Raw genomic sequence first — 22209 nt, forward strand, 5'->3', positions numbered from 1 at the left:
AAGAGTACAATGAGTATGAATACAATGTGGAAGTGCAAGCGCATCTCCTAAAAAAAGTCAAAAATAATACGAAGAAAGAAACCTCCTGTTGACCACTACTGGTCAACTACCCATGCAGTACACCTCCTTCCTGTTGGCAGAGAAGGATAGCTCCTGAGCGACATGTCCGTGCCAGCCTACAGTCATCGACAGCTTGATCATTTTTGTTGTAAACCCAGTCTGCATGTTTGAAATGTAAATAATCTAAGCAGATCAGAGTCATGTATGTAAAGTTGCCTAGGTGGACCTAACTTTCTAATGACGATCTGCATCCCGGGAGGTTTTTAGTCTCACCGATCCATGGATCGGCAGAGTTTTCCTTCAAACCCAACCCCAAAGCCGGGATGCATTTCGTCATTAGGACTTTAGGAGAATCCTAGCGTGTTACTCTGCTAGATTATAGTTGTGTCGCAGATCTGGGTGGTCTATGAGGGTCTATGTTAAAGTGGATTCATCCCTTTGAGATGTAAATTGTAAAAATTGTAAAAAATCATGATGAAATGTGTCTTGAGGGTTGAAAATGTTGTAAATCCCCTCATGAGTCCTAGGTCCTAGGTGCTAGGTGATGATTCCAACGGCTGGGTTTGATGATCCGTCTTAAAATAAATTTAAATTTTTTTTTTTTAATAATAAATTCATATATAAAAAAAAAAAAATAATAAAAAATAAATAAATAAATAAATAAATAAAAATTTAAAATTTAAAAAATTTAAAAATTTTAAAAATAAAAAATAAAAAGCATAAAGCAAAAACCCTAAGCAATAAAATAATAATATTTTTGTGGATCACCCAAAACTAGCCGTTGGGATCATTTCCTTTATGTAGGGTCTTAGGGGGTCATTTTGAGGTTTATCTGATCTGTGAGTCTGTACAGAAAGCTCTCTTGTAAACTGATTTCTGATTAATAAAAAGACTTTGGGGTTTCAAACTGGCTGGTGTTACTCTCCGGAATTGCTGTAAGGTTTTCATTTTTTCTGCATATTTCAGTTTTCAGCAGTTGATAATAGCTGGTTTTCAGAGCATTGTGGGTACAGGTAGCTTGCTCATGTGCTAGGGTTTGAATGTTGTAGATTTTTTTTTGGAATAATGGCAGGTATCTCCATATTTCCTTGAATTCTAGCAGCATTTCTTGCCCTCTTTGCTGATGTTTGCTTGAAGTGTGCAGGAAACCTTTAGGTGCAGGGTATTTGTGGGCGTTGGGGAAGTTCTGGGCTGAACCAGCCGACTCCCACAGGCTGTTCTGTGCAGAGCCCAGCTGATTGTGCCCTGGGTTAATCTGTTAAAGTTTATTTCATGTTTTACATTGACAAATTTTCCTTCTGATTCACAGTAAAGTTCAAATTTTCTGATATTTCAAAAGTACTACTGCAATTATTGTTAAATTTGGCTGTCCAGAGCTTTAATTTTTGTTATTCTAGCTAGTTTTTCGAGGGTTTTACTCTGAAATTCTGCATATATCTGCGAGATTTTGTTGCCTGTCTTTCAGGATTATAGTGTTGCTGTCCTGAGAATAAAAGCGCTTTCTTTGGAAGCTGGCATAAGCGTGAAATTTTGTTTTGTCACCGAGTAAAAGGAGCCAGGTACTTCATATGTTCAACATGGTCGATTAATGTGAAATGAGCAACACGTTATCTCATGCAGGCATCAGGTAAGTCCGTTGTGAACGCTGGCACATCTCTCAGAAAGTCGATTTACAAATTCGAGCTTGACTTATGAAGGGTTTGGTAAATGTATAGAACAGATTTCTAGAACGCAAATCTCGATATATTCTGAGCCATATTCACTCTGAAATCTTAGTATCTGGTCCAAATCCTTTCGATTTCATGTTTCCCTCAGCGTGGATTGTGTTTGTCTGGCGTGTTTAATTTTTTTTGGTTTCGAGCCTTTCTCCTGGACATCACCTGCACACAGAAATTCTGAAGACAGCCTGATTGGCTTTCCACACAACGTTCCTTCTCGATTGGTTGCATCACCTGTTGATTTCATGCTAAATACGCAGCCGTCAGGGTGTTCGCAGCAGACAAAATCGGTTTCTCTCATCGATAATCGACCAGCAAGTTTCTCAAATCCGTCACCCGTCCCCTCTTGCAAAATTTCTTCACGCGTCTGATCTTTTCCTTGGCGTTGAGGCTGGTCACGTGTTTTTTTTTTTTTCCTTCATTCGTTGGTGATACATCATCCTGCAGCGTGCTTTGTTTTGGTCATTTGAGCCAGTCTTAGGATATGCATCTACCGTCCCAGCGTCTGCATTCGTTCCAGCCATCGTTGCATATCTGAAACCCGTCACCAGGCATAGTCTTTCGTTTTTCCGAAGCCGAGTTTATTCTCATTGCAGTCGTCTTCCTTTCTCGTGGGCTGTTTGTTATGCGTGGATAGGGTTTATCGATTTAGCGGCTGTGTCTTTGGGTTTGTGGTTACGCATTTCAGTTTTTCGACCATTGCTAAATGCTTTGCGTCTAATTTTTTTTGATGTCGTGGGGTTTGATTTTAGATGAGAGTGTGTAATGATTTTTTGAATTAGAATTTATTTCATTGTAGTTTTTTTTTTTTTTTTTTATTAAATTTTAGATTTAGGTTCTTTTTATTACATAAGAATTTTTCATAGTTTTCTTTTTCTTTTAGATTTACAAAAAATATAAAAAGAAAATAAAAAAATAGCTTAGTTTTAGAGTTTTTATCTTAGATTTCCCTTTTTTAATATATTTTTTTTAGGTTTTGTTTAATATAAAAAACATAAAAAGAGAAAAAATACTTTTATTTTGACTAGCTTCTAAATTTAGATTTTAAATTTTCTTTAGACTTAGGCTTTAGAGATTTTAAAATTTTAGATTTAATTTCTTTTATTTTTACTTAGGTTTTCATTTAAAAAAAAAAAAAAAAATTTGAAAAGGCATAAAAATTTCTTTTGTGGAGAATTGCTCTTACCGCCTTCAGTGGTTTATCATCATATATCTTTCATGCTGTGGTTTGAAATACAAAGCAGATATCTGGTTTCTCTGCTGTTTGAAGCGATTTATTTCTTTTAAGTTGTTGGATATCGTCACTTGATGAACATTGTGTTTTACTGGATATTTAAAGCATTGTTCTCTTTATTTGATGTAAGTGATTGCTGCCTGTGGTTCATATTTTTATATCGTCCAGTAGTAATCATTTAAGCACCAAATCTCTTAAGGCACTGATCTATCAATTTAATAAAATCATTATAGTGCATCTCGTCTCCCAGCCCAACTGCTTGGCAGTTGGCCTCAATCTTTTCCCAGGGACTACCCCCCTTAGCCAGTAGGAGATAGGCTTAAACGGAGGGATCGGGGATCAGAGTGACAGCCCCCGATCCGAGCGTTGTCGTGTCAATCCGCGCGACAACACCTCCATAAGTATATCATCAGAACATATGTATAAGACCAAGTGATACAAAACATCGAGTGAGTTTGTCCAAGACTGGAAAGGTGGACAACCAGACCCAAGAACTTATCAAGAAAGAGAGTGAGAGAGAGAGAGAGATAGGACAATGAGGTCAATGATGTCAAGGTCTCCCGAGTCTAATGGCCAAGTGTGTGGGGGGCAAACTGAGCACTAGTTTAATGTCAGAGTCCAATGGAACCATCGAGGATCCCAACTGTACAATCTAAGGAGGAATGTATGAGTGAGGGAGACTCCTAGCACCTGAGGTCAAGAGAAGGAAACTTTGAATGGTTCTTTGGTTGCTCCTCTAAACCTATAACGTAGTCTAACAAGTGGGTGGTGCTCTACTTTGGGTCCATCTAGAGCTGAACTCTCTAATGCTCTGAGAATTTTGGCCTGATGTACTGACCAACACCTCCAAACTTGTCTTGATGAGATCAGGTGGACTTTTAGAGAGGGAGGTTGAGGAGAAACCCAGGGTTTCACCATCCTATTGTCTGGTAAACTCTAGAACTCTGCCTATTATTTGTTGCTCTGATCTAACAAATCAACAAGGAAGTATGAGGTAATTGGTCTGATCAATTCAGGGTGGGGCATGGCATGTAAGAGCTAAGATTTGTGGCCGAAGATCTCCCTAACGAAGAGGGTTAAGCATCTTTGGTCCTCATACAAGACAAAAGTAGAGAGGGAGCCCCCTGGGTCCCTATAGAGGCAATATATAGCGTTCTCTAATCTCATAGTATAAGGGACACCAAAAAATGAGGTGCATCTCTATCCCTGACTCCTGAAGATGGCACACCTAGCAGATCCTACCAGATGATGGTATATGGTGTTGTCTCTATCCCAAGTCGAGTGTTGCTAACTTGGAGTTGTCCCAAACGGGTCATGAGCGAATGCATCCAATGTTTATGTGTATAAGGGGCGCAGATGATGAGGCCATAGCACAGCGCCAACAAGTGCTCTAGGTAGAAAGACATCTTTGAGCCAAGGCTTGTCAAGGGTGAAATCCAAGTTGCCTAAATGTACAATCTTAGATATCCTCTCTAAGAGCCTTGTTTACCCGTCTAGTCGGCAGGAGATGGCATGGTGCATCAAGGGAGAATTTGAATAGGGGATGGCACTCTAACAAGATAGTAATCGTCTAAAGAAGTTGAGATGCCCATGAGAAATGTTGCCACAAAATCTAGCAAGCCTTGTGAAGGGACTCACAAAGTAAGGACAAGGCCCTATAGAAACAAAGGAGAGATAGCCACTGTCACTTCAACAATTCTCTTCCTATTGTTAGTAGAATTTCACCAAAAGGGAGGCTTCCTTGTTTTCACCTATAAGGATGATTTATTGATAAGGCCTAAAGTGATATGAGTAGACTAGTGTAAGATACCTTAAATTGGAAAAGGCTCAACTCTTCTTTATATAGGAACAATGTATCATAACCCTAGACTAGCTAAATATTTCTACATAGAGTTTTGGGGGAGCACCCCCCCTCGTGAACCCGCTCCCGAAGGGCGCTCCGCTCGGGAGCGGATCAAGAGCGACATCGGGAGTGCACTCCCTTAAAAAAAAAATCGCCCCCTGGTTTTTCAGGAGCGAACAAGAAAGCGATCGACGAGCGAATGCTCCCCAACCGCTCCCATTCACTCTTGGAGCGAATTTTTTTAGGAGCATTTTTTTTAGGTGGGAGGGGTTGAGGAGTGATCGCTCCCGCCTAAAAAAGTTCGTTCCCTATGGGCGAAAAAGGCGCAATTGCGCGAGGGTTTTTAGAGGGAGGGGAGGGGCAAAAGAAATAAAATGCCCTCCTCCCCTCCCGCAATTCACCATTTGCATATGAGAAAGCAAGAGAGGGCTTTTGGAATCGAAGCTTAAGTTGAGGAGGAAGATTGAGAGGGTTGCTTGGGAGCTTGAGATTGAAGACCAAAGAGGTAGGATCTAGACTCTAATCTAGCATTTGTGTTTTTTATATGTTCATTGTTAAATGAAAATATTCTTTCCTCTCTTCCCATTCTCATTCCTCCATTTTATTGCAGGCAAAAAACTATGACTCCACCAAAGTTCAAAACTTTAAACATCATGGCGATATGGCTTATAGCATTCTCTTGATGTTGGCTCCTTTTTTTGTTATGATGGTGGTGGGGAGTAGAAGGAGGAGTAGTGATGTAGAGGATGAAGAAGTGAGTAGTGGTGGATTTGAAAACCCAGGAGAGGAGGAGTACCTTGGTGAGGAGGAGGAGGATAATGAGAGTGGAGATGATGAGGGCACAAAAACCAAACCAGACCAAACCCCATTGTGGAAATATGTTTCTAGGCCTGTAGGAGGGAAAGGGGGTGGAACCACTAAATTTACATGCCTCCATTGCAAAATGACTTACACAGGTTCATACACCTGTGCCAGAAAACATCTTTGTGGGAAAATTCCATGGAATGGAAATAAACAAATAGGAATCAAAACTTGTGGAAGTGTGTCACAACATCAAAGAGCCAAATACATAAGGGAAGAGGAGGAAGCCCAATACAAATCTAAAAGATCAAGGGGTGACTTTGAACATGACACCACTAGCCCACAATCACATATACTAAGAGCTCCATCAACATCCTCCCATGGCAATGGATAGGAGTCAGAAGCATAGGAACAAACATCCCTTTAAGGCGTAGAACCATATCAGCTTTCCTTGACGAAGGTTGTAAGAATGATGTGGATTCAAAAATTTACCAGTTTCTTTATGCATCTGGGATACCATTCAATGTTCTTCGCTCACCTTATTGGCATGAAATGGTTTCCGCCATTAATGATGCCCCCAAAGGATACAAGAGCCCTGGGTATGACAAGGCTAGAACCATGGGACTTGATCATGAAAAAGCAAAAATAACACATGCTTTGGGTAAAATGACAAATTCTTGGAATGACCATGGGGTATCCATTGTATCTAATGGTTGGACAAATGTAAAAGGAAAGTCATTGATAAGTGTTCTTGTTGTGTCTACTAGTGGTGTAGTCTTCCTTTCAGCATATGATTACTCAAAAAAGTTCAAGACCGCCATCAACATTGCACAACCATTACTTCAAACAATTGAAAGTATTGGGCCATACAATGTAATCCAAGTCATCACTGATAATGCTTCTAATTGTAAGGTAGCAGGAGCAATTATTGAGGATAGATACCCCAACATATTTTGGTCTGGGTGTTTGGTTCACACAATGAACCTTTTGATGCATGATATTATTAAGAACAAACACCCTCAATACAAATGGATTGGTGATTTGTACAAGAGAGGCAAGAGAATGATAAAATTTATTACCAATCATAGCAATACCCATGGGCTTTTCCGCAGTCACTCAAGTTTGGAGTTGTTAAAGATTGCGAAGACTAGATTTGCTAGCTATTACCTCACCATCAGGTGCCTTTTGAAGGTAACAACATCATTGGATAGCATGGTATCAAGTCAACACTGGTAGATATTAAAGGACAAGGCTCCGACCATAGTTGACAGGCAAGGTTTTGATGAGGTGGAAGACACCGCTCTTGATGGTTTGTTTTGGGCACGTGTGAAGGAAGTTTTGCAATACACCAAGCTCATTTATTACATGATTTGTTTTGCAAATACAAATGCACCAGTGATTAGGGAGGTGTATGAGCAGATGGATAACATGTTGGGGCAAATAAAAGATATTGTTTATGAAAAAGATCCCAACTTGTATGATATTATTCACAATTTTGTGTATGTGCGGTGGGATAAACTTAATGTTCCACTACATGCCTTGGTGTATATCCTTACACCAAAATATTACTCTCCATCTTGGTTGGGCAAACCTACACCCGGGGGTGGGGTTAGGAACAAACCCCATACAGATCCAGAGGTACAAAATGGGTATATGACAGCATTAGACAAGTTGGTCCCTAACAGGGAGGAATGTGCTAGATTGAGTCTTGAATTAGGCAGATACTTCACTAGCGCTTGATTGTTTGGTTCTTTGCATGCAGTGGAAGATAGGGACATATTTGATGCTATCACATGGTGGGACGCGTATAGCGACTAGGGACTTTTGCCAAAATTGGCAAAAAAAATGAGCTTTCATAGGTTGTAAAAACTTCTTCTGCAAAGAGGTGTTGGAGCACCTATAACTTCATCCATAATGTGAGAAGAAACGGACTAAATGAAACCCGGGTAAAAGGCTTGGTTTGTGCACTACAACTTGAGGTTGTTGAGTCATTATTGTGAACGGGCTCGTGATGATACATCATATACAACTTGGGACAATAACCCAGAGGAAGATGATTTGGAGGATGGTGCTCTACGTCTAAAAGAATTGGAAACAAAACTTTTGAAAGATGATGATGAAGCAACAAAAGCCATGCCACCCCCATCATCCAGTAGGGGTGTTTGAGTTCCACAATCTTTTCCTTTGCTACTGCCACCTCCATTAGCATCTACATCCTCACATGGAGGTCATGTGCCTTTTGGTTCTGATCATCCAACTATGCGGGAGGAGACTTCTCGTAGACCACCACAGCCTTCTCAAAAATTAGACATTTCTCATGTCAAGGGCCACAAGAAGCAGTAGATAATGGATTTACTTGTCTTTTCTAGTTTCTAGTAGTTTTTATAATTGTTGACTCTTTCATATTTATTATGATATTTTTTGTAAACAATATATGACAATTTAAGTTTGAAGATTGAAGTTGGCAATTATAACTCATTAGTAATGAATTATGAATATATTATATGATGCTTCGGGAAAATTGAAAGTTGAAACATTTCATTTCACATTGCTCTCTATTTGAGCCTTTGTCATGGTCTGCCTTTTCATCTAGTCCTGATGATGAACCACACTTATTGGTTCGAGAAGTGTCAGCCAAAAAATTCTCTTATGCGATTTCTACCAAAAGACTTTGCTTAATTCATTATGGATCACAGAAGCTTGAATACAGAAATTTCATTTCATGTTAGGTATCCTTTGTTATCGTTTGGTTAGTTGGTAATGGTATTGGTTACAAGTACAAGTTACAACTTTATTGATCAATGATGATAAATGTTATATATTGAATTTTTAAAGCTTGAAACTTTAAGATTGATGAATCATGAGACTCGATATGTTGTATGTTACTAACTTGTGGATGTGGTTCATGAAGATTATAACTTCTAGATGATTGATGGTATATGGTTCAATCCATGTTTTTATGCTTTTTATATCTAATTCATCATTCTACATGCTTTTGTTGACATATATGCATCAAAATGTATAAAAATATATTATATATAAATTCGTTCCTAATTTGCTCCCAAGGCAGGAGCTTTTGAAAATGTCGTTGCCCGCTTCCCGCTTTCGCTTCCACTCCCCAGTAACCTTGCTTCTACAAGCTAGGGTTTATATGCAATCATAAAGAAGTACCTAGACATATAGAAATTAAGTTAAGGGTTTACTTAATGAAATATCAACAAATCGCCAAGGTAAACCCTCAAATAAGCTTCAAGTTGAAGCTTTGCTAGGGATTAAAGGTTTCCAAGGCACCAAAATAGTTTAGGAAGGATGATGTCATCAATATTTAGGCGGGATTTGCCACAATAAATGTTAGATTTTGCATTCAAATGGTTTATAGAGGCAAAATCTAGAGTTTTATCCAGAATCATCCATCCAAAACAACCCTACAAGTAATTCAGCACTAGAAAATCCCTAGCGCTTGCCTTAAAAAGCCTAGGTGATATAAAAGTGAAGAAAATTATTTTAATTTTAATGATTTTTTATCAACACAACCTAGCCAGTGTCTTATCCTACTTGGGTCAGCAGAGTTTTTAGGCAATGAGAATTGATTAGAGTAAGGGGGAAATATATTTTCCTCTTGCAAAACCCTAACTATCTTTTTTGTGAGGGGAGAAATTAAATACAAGATACACACTAGGAGTTCTTCTATGGTTTTCAGTGAAGAATATATTTAACATGCAAATTTTCACTAGGATTCCAAATAAACAATATGCCTCTAATCATGGAACATCTAGAAACCCTAGCATAAATCCATTGACATGTAAAATATGAAAACATCAGCAATAAAATTATAAATTCATCCAAGAGAAACCTTCTTTCAATCCCAAAAAGGCGTCTTTGACGCAATAATCAATCTCCAATAGCAAAATGCTCCATAAAATCACATCTTTACCAAGTAGTGAAAAAGACAAGCGAATTTGCACTCTAGAAAAGGAGGTCGAATTCACATCTATGATGATGATTTGAGTGAGTGAAGGAATCCTCTATTTATATGATGTCTATCCCTTCACTTTTACAAAAATATTAAGCCTACAAGCCCTAAAACAAGTTTGACTTTGAGCATTTGACAAGACAAGGGGTTACAAGCCAACACCTTATAACAATAAAAAAATGCCATAAATGACAACAAGTGTGGGTCGATGTCCTCTAGGAGCATGATGTCATGCCCTTTTTGAGTCATAAATGCTACAAAAGGTGTGCGATGGGTTAATGAGATGTCCCATCATCATAATCAACTCCATGTCTTCAGGGTAGACCTCAAGAAGAGCCTCAAAGTGCCTCCATGTCCAAAAACCATGCTTTGGGTGCCCTACGTCACCCTCTCAAGGGATAGATGGGTGATGTAGCACTATCTCTCTCAAGTGTTGGGGATCCAAAGGTGTGTACAAGTCCTCCCTTGTCATCCTAAGGATGACCATCATCATCTGGGCTCTAGAAGAAGAAATGCTCATCAAATTGTGCCAAGGCCAACCTAGGGGCATCATGGGTCCATTGGGTACAACATTAAGTAAACCCAACACCAAGCAAGAGGATCTCAGTGTTCAACATCTGGGGTTGCGCCAGGGTGTCAATCATCATCTGAAACAATCAAAGTGCCCAAAGCTTTGCTTCAGAGGACCAACACTGTATCAACAAGGTTATCACTGCCCTTTGGAGGGTGCAAAATGGCATGGGCATATTGTGTAGTGGAGTGATGTGAGGTGCCTTCAAAGGCCGATGCTATTGCGTGAAGAACCACCAAGAAAAACCATCTCAAGATCAAGTGCAAGTCACCAATAGTTAAGGACAATGACCATAGATGCATCATAGTGGACCATATTTAATTGTCAAGGACATAATAACACTTCAAACTGAGATCACCTTCAAATATTTAACTGGACCAAGTCCTGTAAAAGTGTTCCCTACTTAGCCCCTAGGGGTGCAGCGTGTTGGCCAGCAAACATATTGCTAAGTCATTTGTGTCATTTTGCAGGTCATAAGTTCAAACATCTTCTTACTCGTGCATCATGCTTAGGGGGTGGTGGCTGCACTTGGAGGTTATAGAGGCAGCCAACAGGAATTGACCTCGTGTCGCATGAGTACGTGCACTGTCGTGATACCAATTCATCTAGTATTTAAAAAACAAAATAATAAAAAAATAAAAATAAAACATATGTTACCTACTTGTGTTAGGGATGGCTAGATAATCAACCCTATTAAGTGTTTTAATTCCTAAGGGAAGGCTACATGTCCTAGGTCAACCCTTCAATCCATAGGTGCTAGCGATAACAGTGGCAATGGAAGAGAAGGACTTGGAGGCAAGGGACCATGGTCATGGACCCGCTGATGGAAGTCCATCATCCTAAGTGTATGGATGTAAGGAGGGAGATATCGTGGAAGCATGAGTTACCCCTTTCCTCATCCTACTTTTTCCACCCTTCTTGTGCACCTTTTACTTCTTTTTTATAATGCTTTGATAGGGAGCACAGCACAGGGGCGCCAAGTTTACTTTTCATGATTTAGCATTTATTTACCCTTTAATGATGAGACAAATTATTGCTCATCAGGGTAGGGACATGTAAGAGTTCCTTATAATGTGATGGAGCATCAAGTGCTCTAGGAACTAGGTGATGGCTAATGAGGGGGACAAAGCTCATGTTAGGCTTTTGCCCATGCACTAATTAATGTCTTGGCCATCTTTTGCATTTTAATTTTTCTTTTTATTTCATTGTGGCTCTGCATCAACCTCCAGGACAATTTTTTTGACCTAGACTCAAGGATAAGGATAAGAAGGTGCCAAGCCCAATGAACCAATGACAACAAGCTTGAACAATGGAGATGAAATCTCGAAAATGATGGAAAGTGGTATGTATGGAATATCATGGACACACTACTTCAATCTAAGTCTCGAAAGTAGTGCCCCTCCTATAACCCTAAGGCCTCAGAGAAGGTCCCACTGGAATAGGGTCAAAAACTAACCTCCCTGGTGAAGTGAGAGAACAGGTTTATAGTCAAAATCAATCAATCATCTAGATCACCCCTTAATCCATGTTAGAATGCCCAAAACATTAAGTAAAAGCACATGATTGCAAGATGGTTAAAGTACCTACCAAATGATGACCCACCTTCCTTCAAGAGGAATGCCAAATGGTGAGAGGTGTCTGACTGATGCAAATGGTAGAGGATCATGGCATAATATCATGTACTGAGCAATGTGGGGTTGTTGGCTGGTTGGCTAGCTGTCCAAAGAAGGAGAAAAGTGTTCTCCTATGGGGTTACCCATATTTTGGTGGGTAACAAGAACCAACCTCACACTCGACCTAAGGGAGGATTTGAAGCGAGAGCCTCCAAAAAGCAAAGTAAAAGGTAGGGATACCTTTCTCGCTCAATCACAAATTCCTTGAGAGATCGGAATCTGTGAAGGAAAGAAACCAAGCAAAATATGACCTCGAGGCAAAAAGGGTGGATGCCAAGCTCTACCTGAATGATGGGTTGTGGAACCGTCCGCTTACATCGGATGATGCACCTGCGAAGCAAGATTTGTATTCTCCCCAATTTGGTCCAATCTCTCTACAACAAGCTCATTCCTCATATCTCAGGGCCATAGAGAACTCTGGGACTAATCATTTCGTCCATGAGATACAATTTGGTTGAGATGTCTTGAAACTTCCCTTGGAAGCACTATCTTTTGATGAGGGCCAAGGAACCATACCCTTTACTTAGTCGAGTTTGGGGGCCCTGCCTCGGACCAAAACAAGGCTCTATGAGTTGTACTCCCGAGTAAATGAACGTTATGGTCATCTCAATCTCTATCCCTCGATAGTAGAAATGTAAGTTTTTACGAGAGGTTTTTGATGCATTGAAGATCAAAACGTTGGTTTTACCCAAGTTGGTTATCAATTGTCGAAGGTCACAAAAATTGGCCTATGCGTTGATCTGTCTCTCTAAGCCCTTTGAAGTAGAGGCCAACAAGACCAAATCATCAATGAATAGGAGCAAGGACATCAACACATGGTGCAGAAGACAATCATCACCCTCCCGGGTATGTCCATGAAGGAAGGACTCTAGCTCATCAAGATAGATCCCAAAGAAGGCTAGTGAGAGGGGGCACCCTTGTTTTAGTTTTTACCCCAATGGTACTCTGGATGAAGTCAGAAAGACAGTGTGCCAACTTTCGGCATCACAAAACTAATACAATCTCATGATGGCTGCCAGTAGGGTCTCAGATATGCCAATGTCATGAAGTCTCTAGAATAAGACCTCCCTCAAGATTATGTCAGACACTTTTCAAAAGTCTACAAAACAAATGTAAACCTCCAAAAAGCGATGATGAGCCTCCTCAATAATGACTCAAAGTGTGAAGATGTGATCAGTCGTCTCGTACCTGGGGCAAAAACCTGCATGTCCTCTAGCCTTATGATTAGGAGTCTCCAACTCCTCAAAAATCCATTGGTGTAAGACTATGGCATAAAGCTTAGAGAAAGTATGACCCACCGTGATAGTCTGATAGTTGTTTAGGTCAGAACTGCTCCCTGTTTGTGGATTGGATGAATAATGTGTCTGGCCCAGGAAGTGGGGAAGCCTGAACATAACACATGATTAAATAAGTCAACAGTATCGGAATCAAGGGACTGGATATCATGTTCAAGGAGTTCAGCCTAAATCCCTTCCTCGTCAGCTACTTTGTTGGTACACATAGCTCTGACTGCTCTCCTAATGTTCCACTCAGAGATAAGGTGGCAAGCAGGGAGGGGGGAGGAAATGTGAGTAGGAGGACGTGCAGGAATATCGTAAAGGGAGGTAGTGTGGAAGAACATGGTCTGGGAATCAAGATCAGGCAAAATGGTATGGGATCAAGGAAAAACTTCAAAAAAAGAGCATGCCAAAAGGCTTTTACCATGGAAGCAGATTACAATGGAATCAGTGCATAACTGATGACAGTGGTAGAGGCTTACAAGAAGAAGCTCTAGGTCGACCTGAGCTTCTTCCTGGAAGCCTCCTCTACAAGATGACAGTGGAAGCAGATTACAACGGAATCACTGCATATCTGAGGGAATGGAGATTATGAGAACTGTTACTGAATAAAATGATAAAGAAGCCATGTTAGTTGAGTAACTCATGCAAAAGAGAGAAGCATATGCATTTTTTTGAGAAATTAAATTGTGTACACTGACTCTCCAGGCAGCTTCCTTTTCACATGAGAGATGTGAATCAAATATGTAAATGCATCCTTCTCTGTTTTCAATGCTTTCCTCAAACACAGCAACAAAACAAGAAAACAACAAAGATATTCTAAAGAATTTATGATAGAGGAGAATGCAATGCAATCAATAACAGAGTAATTTGAAAGACTTTTCAGGAAAACATTGGCACAAGTATAAATATTAATATTGAAGCACATTAATAAAATTTCATTTCCCAGAGCAGTTATCAGACGCAACTTAGGATTCATCCTAAAACAATTACCTGCTTTGCTTCCTCCATGAGTTCTTTCCCTAATTTTTTTAAAAGTAAGACAGTTTTGGGAGTTGTCTTCCACATAAGCATTTGCTGTTGAGTGCTAGGATGAGTAAATGCCAATGATGATTCCGTTACTTTTTCCCTGGTACAGGAAAATCCGTCTGTACGGACCAGAAACATCTCTGCTTTTTTTCTCGATTGTACTCGCACTACACCAGTTGCAGAAGCACACATGTTCCCATTAACAGAATCTAAATCAGAATTATCACTGGATGAAGATGAAGGCAGTTTGACAAGATTTCCATTCTGCGTTTCTGCTCTGGAAGAAGAACTTCTACCATCAGTTAAACTTATCTTCCTATTGCTATCATTCTCTGATGTGTCTATGCTATAATTTTTGAATTCTTTCACATGTCCATGGGTACTGTTTCTTCCTACATCAGAAGCTATAGAACTATTGTGATTGTGGACTTGCTCTTCCATAGATCTTACACCTGGAGATGTAGAATCATGTTTTTCATGAGAGGAAGCTGCAGTTGGAATTGTCTGTTGAGATAAACCCCAACTCCCAGCAGCACCAGTAATTTCATTATTTTGTGCACTCCCCATAGTATCAGAATTGATTGATACAGAAGATGCCTTTGATCTTTTTCTTCCGGACTCAACAAAAGTTTTTGGTGCAACTTTTCTATTCTTGAAAGTCTCAATCATCTCTCTTCTAGAGAAGACATTACATTGTAGTCTCTGAGCTTCAAATGGACTAATTTGACAGAGACCCACTTTGACCTCACCCCTTTCTTGATTGGGATTTTGATCTTTATTGAAATCCTGACCATGATCCATGTTTTGCATGCCATGTTTTCCTTTAGAAAAATCAAAACATAGAGGAGACTTGGATTGAACATTTTCATGTAGTCCATGACTTTTATCTTGAACTTTGGAAAAAGTACCATTTCCTGAGTTTAAAGATTTCAGACTATCTTTTATTGTTGGCATTTGTGACTTGGAGGATCTCGTGAGATCTTTACTGTCAGAGCCCTTGTTTCCCTGTTTTAGAAAATGTGGTGGCAATATTCCATCAACTTTAGGCATATTACTTGAGCCCAGGAATGAACTGCTCCGTAAAACAAGTTCTCTCCATCTTGATATCATGGCAGATGTTCTCCAAACCCCTTCCTGGCTATGAAGATAGAGAGGTATGTTTTTATGATTCGATACCAGGGTTGAGAATTCCTCAACTTGCTCTCTTGATGGTGCCGTTCCAACTTCCACGGGTAAATGCACCAACTGAATCTTTCCAGAAACAATGGCCTCCTCAATGGCAGCAAGAGACTGTTGATCTTCAATCCCCTCAGCTCTTAGATCAACAATGGTTTTGTAACCATTTTCTAATAACCATTTTAATCCTTCCTCTGTAACCTGGCCGCCTCTCCAGAATGCCACTTCATTATTATTGGATGTTCTGCCATTTCTTCCAGGATATAAGCTAACAGCAGACCAATTTGGTAATACTGTGTGGCAGGGAGATCCTTCACTTCGGGGAAAGCCAGCATCATAGCAAATATTCCTTAATCTCTGCAATCTCCTCCAAATGTGAGTACTATGTTCATCATTCAGCTCAAAATAGGATTCAAGGGCAATCTGCAACATCGAACAGCATTTTTTCATCTCTGCTCTGAAACTGGCAAGTTGTGGAAGTTTATCATCTATCGCATTCCAATCTGTACTATGAGAAGAACTCATACTTGAGGGTCTTCCAGATAGCACCTCTTGTCTTCCTCTTTGAATCAAAGTCGACATGCAAGCCAACCCTGCCACAATTTTCTCCTCTAGTATAAAATTATCCAACTCTGATAAATAAGTGACTGTGCATTCTCCTGTTTCTGAGCTGCAAAGAATATTCATTATTGAAGTGTGAAGTTGCTCAGCCACTCTGAATATACGACAAAATGCTTCAACTTCTGCAATATCTCCTGGCAGTGGTCCGATCCGAAACATTTGAGATTCGCCCAGTCCCTGAGAATCTTATAGATGACACGACAAAATATTTTATTTCAGAAATAAGATATTTCAATTCATGTATACTCAATATTTTGTGTACAGGTTAATATCACACATTTCTCCAATGCAAACTGGATCAACTGACTGTTCATCTGGATGAAAAATTTTATCAAAGAATCATTTAGAACTTTGAAATAAGGGAAAGATTACACATCAAACATCACCCACATTATCAACAAAACCAAAACTTGTAAACTTCATTCTTCAATTGTGCCTATGCGAAAGAAGCATGTCAGAAAAGAGGAACCAATCTCTACAGTGAATCCAAAGTGGTCTAAGTAAAAGAGTTAAAATGGGAATCTGGTTATACTAGTATAAAAGAGGAGACTGTCATTCCTATAATCTACAAAAGTACATTCAGGATAAACACAAAACACAAAGCTAAAGGCAGGCCAAAGGCAACAGAGTATACAATGTGTATCCTCTAGATATGATGCCCAGTAAAGAAATATGTAAATCAAGTGTGAGACAAGTATAATTGGTATTCAGTACTAAGCAAACAAGAAGTATCAAGGGGTTGATGTCTGAAAACAAGAATGTCCATCCAAAGCTAGTAATATGTATATCCTCAGATGCCTAGTCCCATATGAGAGAAATCCAAGATAGAGTGAATCCAAGCCTCATATGACACAATAAAGAGGGATGTGTACACGCTTGAAGCCCAACAGATCAATGTTGGGTGAAAGATCTGGAAAAACTCTAGTCAAAGAGGTGAAATTTTTGTTTTGCATTAAACTATTAAAGTGCATAAATTTCTACAGCTATAATGTAACACAGTTTGGTGATTAATAAAGTCATCATTAACAGTGAACATACCCCTTACACATTATAATAGTAGCACTATAAACCACGGTTTTTTTGTCTCTTGTATTGTATCTCTTGCGTTGCTTTATACTAATGTTCACGCTCATAGGAGATTAGACAGTTGTTCAAGATTCTCTTAATTTAACATGGTATCAGATCATGTTCTTCTATGAACCTCAATCCTAATTCTACCTTGCAAATAGACCCCTTCACCTTTCTTACCTCAATCAATTTCTCATTTGGATTGTTCAAAGTCTAGACACTTTGAAGTTGAAGAATACCTTGCCCAGCAATGTGGTGTTGTAGACAATTTGGTGCTAATATGAAACTGAATTGAGGTTGATTTTAGAGGGGAATCAATTAGATTATCGATTGATGATTTTTGGACTTTAAAGGCCATTTAGAACATCAATGTTTATGTATCATGTCCTTATATATCAATTACTTTTTCAAAACTTTGTTTTGATGTATTTATCTCAAAACCTAAGTTAGCTGATTCACATTCGTGTTTGATGACCATGAAACCCCAAAAAAATCAACAGTGCAAAATGATGTGATAAAGAGCAGCATTAACTTTGAGGAAATATGAAATTCTAAATGAGCTTAATTTGAATTTAAACAGATGTAATTGGTGAATATCGAACTTAAATTTAATATAATTTTGAATTTAATGCCGAACTCCAACAAATTTATTTGGATGGCCATGAAATCCACTGAATTTCAAACTTCCAAAAATAAATTTGGCAAACACAATGACTTAGATCAAAAGTTAGTTTAGGAATCTTGATATGATTTTACCTACTCGTACCCTTGCATTCAATATACATCAGCAAACTTGCATATTCGGTGTCCAAATGTTTGTATTTACATTGATGTACATGAATTTTTATTTTTCTTAAAATTTCGTATCTTATGTATTTTTTAAATTTATCAAGTCAACTCCAAGTTGAAGGCCAAATTTTGAGTCGACTTTGAGTAGAATGCCTTGCCAAGTCCAATCTAAGACTGACTTTGCTAACTTCTACATATATATATATATATAAAAGCAGCATGCTCTCTCTCTTCACGCTCCCACATCGAGACTTCAAAATTGGCACACTTGCAATGGAACATGCCCCAATGCACCCTAGGTTTACTCAGTGAGACTAGCATGCCTGATGATATTTATTGCCAAAAGCTGTGGCAAAAGCTTAGATTGTGGTTCGTTTAATTACTACAAAATCATTTCTCTTGGTGCTAAAGACAAAAACTTTCTAATACCAACCATATTTATTCCCCAAAAAGTGTGTACAAAACACTTGCAGTAAGGGTTTTTAAATCCCCGTGAAATTATTTCTCTAAGATTGAAGGCTTCTAATGAACTATCAAGCTGATAAAATCTTGTGACATTTATATGTTTAACTCTAAATTTGATATTATTATTAACCTTATTTGTATTCAAATCTGATTTATGACAAGTATTTGTGTTGCCTCATAAAGTCATTGTATTTTTTATGCATATGTTAGCATATTTCTTGCATCTTTTCGAAATAAAAGTTCCGGCTCATACTTTCTCATTTTTTTCTACATGCCTTACATATGTGATATTTCCCATACCTTTAACTATTTTGAAAACATGCCAAACTTGCAAGCACCTTATCATGCAAAAGTGAGGTACATTAGAAATAGTTCTTGTATACATTCTCTGTCTAGAATGTATTTCACTGAAATTTTGCCTTTGCCATCTAATCCATAAAATTTCTTAAATTTGTCCTTTCCCACATTATGTGGGAGTTTTGCATGTTTTATATGATATATTAGCCAGAAAATTTGGAGCTTGTTGCAGTATTCATAAATTCTCCTTTGACATTTTAATTCATTTCAGATGTTTGAGAAACCTTTCCTCCCATTGTCGAATACATAGCCCATTCTCCAACTGTGTGGATATGCCCAATTGGCAATTACACACAACATGTACCATGCTCCATTCATCTGAAGAGAATTCCCAAGACAGGAACCAAATTGCTGCTTTTGCAGAAGACTGTTTTGTGTTGCTTTTGCAACGTATCCACTATTTTCAACTATTTTCTAATAAAAGAATACTGGATCCATGAGTTTCATTCACACTGCCAAGGAATATAACCCATCTACAGTCAGTTGAGTGTGTACCATTTTCGCCTGTGCCAATTGTAGAATTTGGGAGGGCACTTGTAATTTTCCTCCTTCAAATGCTGAATGCATAACCTATTCAGCAACTATGGTTGGATGTGCCCAATTACACAATATGTACATGCTCCATTCCTCTAAGGAGAATTCCAGAGACAGAGGAACTGAAACGTGATTTTGTAGCAGATTGTATAAGTGTTGCTTTTGTAACATACCCAATATTTTGAATCGCTTTCTAATAAAACAACTGCAACAATAATGAACTTATGAGCTCCATGCACAATGCCAACCCATCTAAGTCAATTTTGCCCATGCCTATTGAAACATTTGGAGGGGCACTTGTAATCTTGGTAGGAAAATGGGTATTGTGACAAACCCCCAAGCCTCTACTTGCCTCGGGGAGTGCTAATATCTATCACTCACGGATGAACTTCATCAAAAAGTTGATCTTGATTGAATAAACATCAAAATTTCATTGGTAGTCTAGAATCAACCTCCACAAAAGTTTCATTCAATCAGCATCATGGCTCATTGATATATTTGGGAGTCGGGGTTGTGGGCTTTTAATTTTGGTAGAAAATTGGGTGTTAGGGCAAACCCCCAAGCCACTATTTACCTTGGGCAGTGCTAATAGTTATAACTCAGAATGAACTTCACCAAAAAATTCATTTTGATTGATTCAGCATCGACATTTTGTGGATGCTATAAATGAACTTCCTCAAAATGTGCATCCATTCATCATCAACGGTTCATGGATACATTTCGAGATGAACTTGTCATTAAAAATTGATCATTGAGCATAGACAGTTCTTGGATACAATACTGAACAAACTTGTCACTAAAAGTTCAACATTGACAGCTCATGGATACATTAGCCAAACTTAGCTCACTGTTGCAGATTTTTAACCTCAAGTTAAATATTAGACATGTTCTTCGCATGAGGTCTTCAGAGCAACTCTTTTTATAGATCACTTCACATTCGTACCAGTATAAAGTTGATAGTGTTTGAGCTCTGCAGGTTCCCCGTGCTTGCATTTGACATGCAATATTTGATGCATGCATGGGAGGATAAGAGCTCCAAAAGGGTACTTGTAATTTTCTGAAAATAAATAAATTTCTATTTTTAGAGATTCCATATTTCCAACAATTTATCAAATTTTTGGATTCCCTTTATCGAGAAGGGAATGGACATTAGTTTTGGTGGTGATCGGAGAATATATTCTTCTGCTTTTCCACCTTTTTAACACTGGTCATTTCTTTTGGACAACCTTTGTGGAGGACAGCGTGTGTACCAATTTTGCTGGCAATCAGAGAACATGAGCTCTTATGCATTTTGCTTTTTCTAAAAATCACCAAGTGCCTTGGATCCCCCTTTTAGCAATAAAGATGGGTTTCAATTTTGAAGATATTTTGAGCACATTGGTCAAAGGATTTCAGCTCAAGTGGTTTGGTGAACAATTAATTTCCCTGCCTTGTAGGTTTTAACCCTGTACAGAAATTACCTGCATACGAATTCTTAAACAAAGAAAATAAACAATGCGAGAGCATAACCCATAAAACACATATGCACAGAGATTTTTCCCTGGATCCCAAAACCGGGACTACCAGCTTGATTTTTCATTATGTTCCTTTCAATGTTACAATACATATTTATACATGCCGAAGCATCCAATACCATGGACCGAAAATCATCGCGTCCAAAAAACATGTGCGAAAATCATGCACAAAACCATAGGTGGGTCCGCCCAACCTAACATATGGTCCAAAACCAAAATTTTCCGGGGCGCTGCCCCGGACCCCATAAAGTGGGGTTACGGGTGCCCTTCAAACCCCTTATTAACTACGTGGAAAGAATATAACACAACCCAACAATCTCCCACTTGTTGTTTTCTTTCCACAGGGGGCCACAGGAGAGCTTAATCATTTTTTCAGCCCTGAGATTCCCATTGCTTCTCTACACCAAGAGAACTTCTCAGAGCTCACAGATTTTGTCAATGCATCTGCAGTATTCTTCAAAGTGTCCACCTTTACCAGCAACACCTTTCTGTCTTCTATCATATCCCTCACAAAGTGATACTGAACATCAATGTGCTTTGTCTTTGAATGATAAGCAGGGTTCTTTGCCAAGAAAATTGCACTTTGGCTATCACAGTCTATTCTTATAGCTCCCTGTACTAACGCCATACTTGAACACAATCTCTGCAACCAAACTGCTTCCTTGCTTGCATGAGTGGCTGCCATGTATTCTGCCTCTGTAGTTGATAGTGCCACTACAGATTGTTTCTTACTCATCCAACTGACTGCACTCCAAATAGGTTAAACACATACCCACTTGTAGATCTTCTCTGATCCAGATCTCCAGCCCAGTCTGCATCAACAAAGCCATGAATATCCAACACTCTGTCCAATCCTGGTCTTCCTTGGAAGCACAAACCATAATCACTAGTGCCACGCAAATACTTGAAAACCCGCTTCACTGCTGTCCAATGCTCCTTCCTAGGTTTTGACATAAACCTGCTCAATACTCCCACTGCATGTGCAATGTCTGGTCTAGGACAGACCATTGCATACATCAGGCTACCCACTGCACTTGCATATGGAACACGGGACATGTCCTCTTCCTCTTCTTGTGTCTTGGGACACTGTTCAGCAGATAACCTCACACCTACAGGAATAGGAACCTTCACCGGTTTACTATCCTGCATATTAAACCTCTGGAGTATTGTCTCGACATACTTCCTCTGGTTTAACCAGAGCTTCCTCTTTGACCGATCTCTTTTAATTTCCATGCCCAAAATATAGTTTGCAGCACCAAGATCTTTCATGTCGAATTTGGAGGACAATTGGGTCTTCAAATCCTGGATAATTTCTTTGTCATTTCCAACCAGCAACATATCATCCACATACAAGACCAGATAAATAATACGGTCACCAATTAATTTAAAATACACACAATGATTTGCTTTGCTTCTGGTGAAGCCAAGTCCCCGTATAAATGTATCAAATTTCTGATACCACATCCTTGGTGACTGTTTTAACCCATACAGAGACTTCTTTAACTT

General features: G+C 38.9%; 1 protein-coding gene across 3 annotated transcripts in view; it reads right to left on the reverse strand.

Moving 5' to 3' along the window:
• NADK2 (NAD kinase 2) overlaps nucleotides 1-22209 on the reverse strand; it is a 137257-nt gene that overhangs the window by 96526 nt on the left and 18522 nt on the right. For 2 of the 3 annotated variants that reach the window (XM_089392312.1, XM_089392313.1), the window contains exon 2: nucleotides 14144-16153. In XM_089392312.1, the coding sequence (XP_089248438.1) occupies nucleotides 14144-16153 (2010 nt within the window). Of the gene's footprint in view, nucleotides 1-14143; nucleotides 16162-22209 lie in introns of all 3 variants that reach the window. The other variant, XM_089392314.1, reaches the window with a different exon arrangement.

The sequence above is a fragment of the Pinus tabuliformis genome, chromosome 1_1, assembly GCF_031772625.1.
Source record: "Pinus tabuliformis cultivar Carrire ecotype Pingquan chromosome 1_1, CPIR1, whole genome shotgun sequence".
Lineage (NCBI taxonomy): Eukaryota > Viridiplantae > Streptophyta > Pinopsida > Pinales > Pinaceae > Pinus > Pinus tabuliformis.